This window comes from Cherax quadricarinatus, chromosome 18 (assembly GCF_038502225.1).
Source record: "Cherax quadricarinatus isolate ZL_2023a chromosome 18, ASM3850222v1, whole genome shotgun sequence".
Classification (NCBI taxonomy): Eukaryota; Metazoa; Arthropoda; class Malacostraca; order Decapoda; family Parastacidae; genus Cherax; species Cherax quadricarinatus.
Window position 1 is genome coordinate 11,302,837 of NC_091309.1, and position 5,000 is coordinate 11,307,836.

The 5,000-nt window shown below is 40.3% G+C and overlaps 2 protein-coding genes across 10 annotated transcripts in view; one reads left to right on the plus strand and one right to left on the minus strand.

Moving 5' to 3' along the window:
* Positions 1 to 2,516, plus strand: part of LOC128689205 (uncharacterized) — a 39,974-nt gene extending 37,458 nt beyond the window's left edge. For 8 of the 9 annotated variants that reach the window (XM_070086173.1, XM_070086176.1, XM_070086172.1 and 5 more), the window contains 2 exons: positions 658 to 853; positions 2,168 to 2,516. In XM_070086173.1, the coding sequence (XP_069942274.1) occupies positions 658 to 853; positions 2,168 to 2,321 (350 nt within the window). In that variant the 3' untranslated portion in view covers positions 2,322 to 2,516. The remainder of the gene's footprint in view (positions 1 to 657; positions 854 to 2,167) is intronic. The other variant, XM_070086178.1, reaches the window with a different exon arrangement.
* The window catches only part of LOC128689204 (uncharacterized), a 520,741-nt gene that overhangs the window by 231,264 nt on the left and 284,477 nt on the right, over positions 1 to 5,000 (minus strand). The gene's annotated exons all lie outside the window — the stretch shown is intronic.

Below are 5,000 nucleotides of genomic sequence, written 5' to 3' on the forward strand. Positions count from 1 at the left end.
AAGGTATTCAGGTTTAATTCAGGGAACTGGAGAACAAATCCAATTCCCTAGATCAAGAGCCCCTCGCCAGCATCAAGGAACCTTCCTTGAGGGGCCACGGTATTGTGACTTGTGAACTGATGCAACCACGGTACTGTGGCGTGTTTGTAGATGAATGGTTCAGAGAACCGACATGTTGATAAATTAGACACATGTGCAACTCTTGGGTATCTTTATTGAGGAAACGTTTCGCCACACAGTGGCTTCATCAGTAATTCTTCGCTTGCCTAATTCTTGGGCACAACCTACTTCCACATTGAACAAATGTGACACCACCTATGACTGCTGCACCTCTCCTGCCATACGGTTTATAAGCTGCTTCTCCGCTCATATGCCGTATTCTACTCAAGATTGATGGACTGAACACATCGACTCAAGGTTGAGGGACTGATTACCTCATTCTCCTCCTGTTCTTCAAGTTTCTCCTATGTATGGACTGATGAAGCCACTGTGTGGCGAAACGTTTCCCCAAGAGTTGCACATGTGTCTAATTTACTGTGGCGTGTGAATTGACGCAACCACGGTATTGTGGCTTATAAACTGTTGCAACCACGGTATTGTGACTTTCTTCTCCCATGTGCCCCGATCCGCGTGACCTCTGACCTCTCCTCCCGACAGAGATGGGCGTACGGAGATGCCTCATGCGCGGGGCAGTGATGCTGGGCATCATCTCCACTGGCCTGGCGGTGCCAGAGTTCAGCAAGATCCTGGACCTGGTGGGTGGATCAACGGTGACGCTCATGTCGTTCATCATGCCTCCTCTTTGTTACCTCCGCCTCTGCTCCCTCTCCAGGCTTGACGGGCTACCCATGAGGTAGGTGATGTGGGGAGGAAGGTGTGGGTAGGTAGGGTGTGGGAAGTGGATGAGTATTAGTGGATGTATATTTTTTGAAAATTAGGTTAGTGGGTAAGTAGGTCAGCAAGTCAGTAGGTTAGTGGGTAAGTAGGTCAGCAAGTTACCTAGTGGATAAATAAATAAATCCAACACTGAGATCTAAAGTCAAAGACCTCTACGTTAGTAAAAATCAAATGGAGTTAATTTATTGTGAAGGGAAAGGTATGACCATAGTAATAATAATAATAATAATAATAATAATAATAATAATAATAATAATAATAATAATAATAATAATAATAATAATAATAACAATAATAATAATAATAATAATAATAATAATAATAATAATAATAATAATAATAATAATAATAACAATAATAATAATAATAACAACAACAACAACAATAATAATAATAATAATAATAATAATAATAATAATAATAATAATAATAATAATAATAATAATAATAATAAGGGATGCTGGTAAGACAGTAAAGATTCTTGGTAAGAACACTGTCCCACTACGGAGGTATGGACTGCTTCCCTCACGACCACAGGGACGGTGGTTCGACCCTACACGAGTAAACTAAGACTCTACATACCAGCCACTCTGGTAATTGTATAAAAGACTTAACAAATGATGAGGTTAACCTTGTGGACGCACTCTACGTAATTAACTCCTTCAAGCTGTTAGTTAATTAGCAAAAAGCCTAATGATACGTGGATTCGTGTTCCAGGCTGTTATTTAATTAGCATAAAACTGTACAAAAGCCTAATACGTGATGGATTCGTGTTTCAGGCTTTTATTTAACAAATAACAAATAATACGTGATTAATACGTGTTGCAAGCTCTTATTTGATTAGCAAGAAGCCTAATACATGATGATTTGTGTTTCAAGCTATAATTAAATTAGAAAAAATAAATACGGGATAGATACGTGTTTCAAGCAGTTTAAAAAAAAAACTATACGTGACAGATACATGTTTATTCAGGGTTACACTTAAGGATCTACGAAACCAGCAGTTCTAAAGATATATATATATATATATATATATATATATATATATATATATATATATATATATATATATATATATATATATATATATATATATATATATATATATACATATATATATATATATATATATATATATATATATATATATATGTATATATATATATATATATATATATATATATATATATATATATATATATATATATATATAATAATAATAATAATAATAATAATTACTACTAATGAGCGGGTGTCTTGTGTTGTACAGAGTGTTGAGGAGTGGAGAGAAGGTGTTGCTAGTGTTGATCATGTTGGTGGGTGTGACTGGCGGTGTTGCAGCGACCTGGAGCGCCTTGCAGGAGATTCTCAGCCCAGGAGCCTTCACCACCACCTGCTTCTCCAGAACCACCTTCCTGGTTTAAGTGTTCTTCTCCCTCCACCACCTGTGTCTCCGGCACTTGTGTCTCCAGTACCTGCTCCCCCGACACCTGTGTTTCCAACACCAGTGTCTCCAGCACCTATATCTCCAGTACCTACTTCCCCGGCACCTGTCTCCAATAACAGTGTCTCCAGTACCTGTATCTCCAGTACCTACTTCCCCGGCACCTGTCTCCAATACCAGTGTCTCCAGCACCTGTATCTCCAGTACCTACTTCCCTGGCATATATATATATATATATATATATATATATATATATATATATATATATATATATATATATATATATATATATATATATATATATACATGATCAAAATCATTCATTATACAAAAATCTAGAATGGCTACGACCTCAAATAACCTGAAATATATTCAAAATCGGTAGCTGTCTAAAATGTCCTGCATGATTTTTTTTTTTAGTTTTGAAACTCATTCAGAAAAACATGATCCGAATGTAATGGAGATTTTTGGAAGATGAAAAGTTCCATGGCTTTGATCTCTTCCAAATGAGAGTTCGCTAAATACCGTCCACTCGCCCATCTATGTAGCTGAGGGAGAGAGAGGGAGAGAGAGAGAGAGAAGTAACAGAGAGAGGGAATAGATAGATAGATAGATAGATAGATAGATAGATAGATAGATAGATAGATAGATAGATAGATAGAGAGAGAGAGAGAGAGAGAGAGAGAGAGAGAGAGAGAGAGAGAGAGAGAGAGAGTGACACGTCTAATACTTTATCACTTCTGGTGCTGCGTAGCCACATATCACCACACAAAGGTTCCAAACGCTGCTTGTAATGATAATCTACCTCAAGATGTTCACTGAGGAACTTGACCTCTTCCTCACCTAGAAACATGTACTCTTCAGCATAGGGTCGTGTTAAATACAAAAATATAAACAAGAATCACTAAATTTCACTTAATGTTTATTAGTCAGTCGTGTTTCAGTGTGATCTGATTATTAGTTACAGACGGTCGGGTACAGCAATCAAAAATTTTACTTGTTGAGTTAATCAAGTTCATTTGCTGACTCTAGATTATTTTTGGGTTATCTGCTGGATCAATCGTGGCACTGATGATGTTTTTCCGCAGTGGAACTTTGAATTTCATTTCAGACAGTTTTCATTGGGATTCTGGTGAAAGTTGCTCCCTGGCCACTGAATAATAATATTAATATTGTTCTCTTGTAGTTACTTGCTTGACCTGTTTTGACATGTGGCGCCAGGCACTGTCTTGTATGAAGAGTGTGGTGCCAGGAATCTTGTAGTGTGTGTGCGTGTGCCAGGAATCTTGTAGTGTGTGTGTGTGGTGCCAGGAATCTTGTAGTGTGTGTGTGTGGTGTCAGGATTCTTGTAGTGTATGTGGTGCCAGGAATCTTATAGAAAGTGTGGTGCCAGGAATCTTGTAGTGTGTGTAGCGCCAGGAATCTTGTAGTGTGTGTGGTGACAGGAATCTTGTAGTGTGTGTGGTGCCAGGAATCTTGTAGAGTGTGCGGGGCCAGGAATCTTGTAGTGTGTGTGCTGCCAGGAATCTTGTAGTGTGGTGCCAGGAATCTTGTAGTGTGGTGCCAGGAATCTTGTAGTGTGTGTGGTGCCAGGAATCTTGTAGAGTGTGTGGTGCCAGGAATCATGTAGAGTGTGTGGTGACAGGAATCTTGCAGTGTGTGGTGCCAGGAATCTTGTAGTGTGTGTGGTGCCAGGAATCGTGCAGTGTGTGGTGTCAGGAATCTTGTAGTTTGTGGTGCCAGAAATCTTGTAGTGTATGTGGTGCCATGAATCTTGTAGAGTGTGTGGTGTCAGGAATCTTTTAGAGTGTGTGGTGACAGGAATCTTGTAGTGTGTGTGGTGCCAGGAATCTTGTAGTGTGTGTGGTGCCAGGAATCTTGCAGTGTGTGTGGTTCCAGGAATCTTGTAGAGTTTGTGGTGCCAGGAATCTTGTAGTGTGTGTGGTGCCAGGAATCTTGTAGAGTGTGAAGTGCCAGAAATCTTGCAGTGTGTGTGGTGCCAGGAATCTTGCAGAGTTTGTGGTGCCAGGAATCTTGATAGAGTTTGTGGTGCCAGGAATTTTGTAGTGTGTGTGGTGCCAGGAATCTTGTAGAGTGTGTGGTGCCAGGAATCTTGTAATGTGTGTGGTGCCATGAATCTTGTAGAGTGTGTGGTGCCAGGAATCTTGTAGTGTGTGTGGTGCCAGGAATCTTGTAGAGTGTGTGGTGCCAGGAATCTTGTAGTGTGTGTGGTGCCAGGAATCTTGTAGAGTGTGTGGTGCCAGGAATCTTGTAGTGTGTGTGGTGCCAGGAATCTTGTAGAGTATGTGGTGCCAGGAATCTTGTAGTGTGTGTGGTACCAGGAATCTTGTAGAGTTTGTGGTGCCAGGAATCTTGTAGTGTGTGTGGTGCCAGGAATCTTGTAGAGTGTGTGGTGCCAGGAATCTTGTAGAGTGTGTGGTGACAGGAATCTTGTAGTGTGTGTGTGGTGCCAGGAATCTTGTAGTGTGTGTGGTGCCAGGAATCTTGCAGTGTGTGTGGTGCCAGGAATCTTGTAGAGTTTGTGGTGCCAGGAATCTTGTAGTGTGTGGTGCCAGGAATCGTGTAGTGTGGTGCCAGGAATCTTGCAGTGTGTGTGGTGCTAGGAATCTTGTAGAGTTTGTGGTGCCAGGAATCTTGT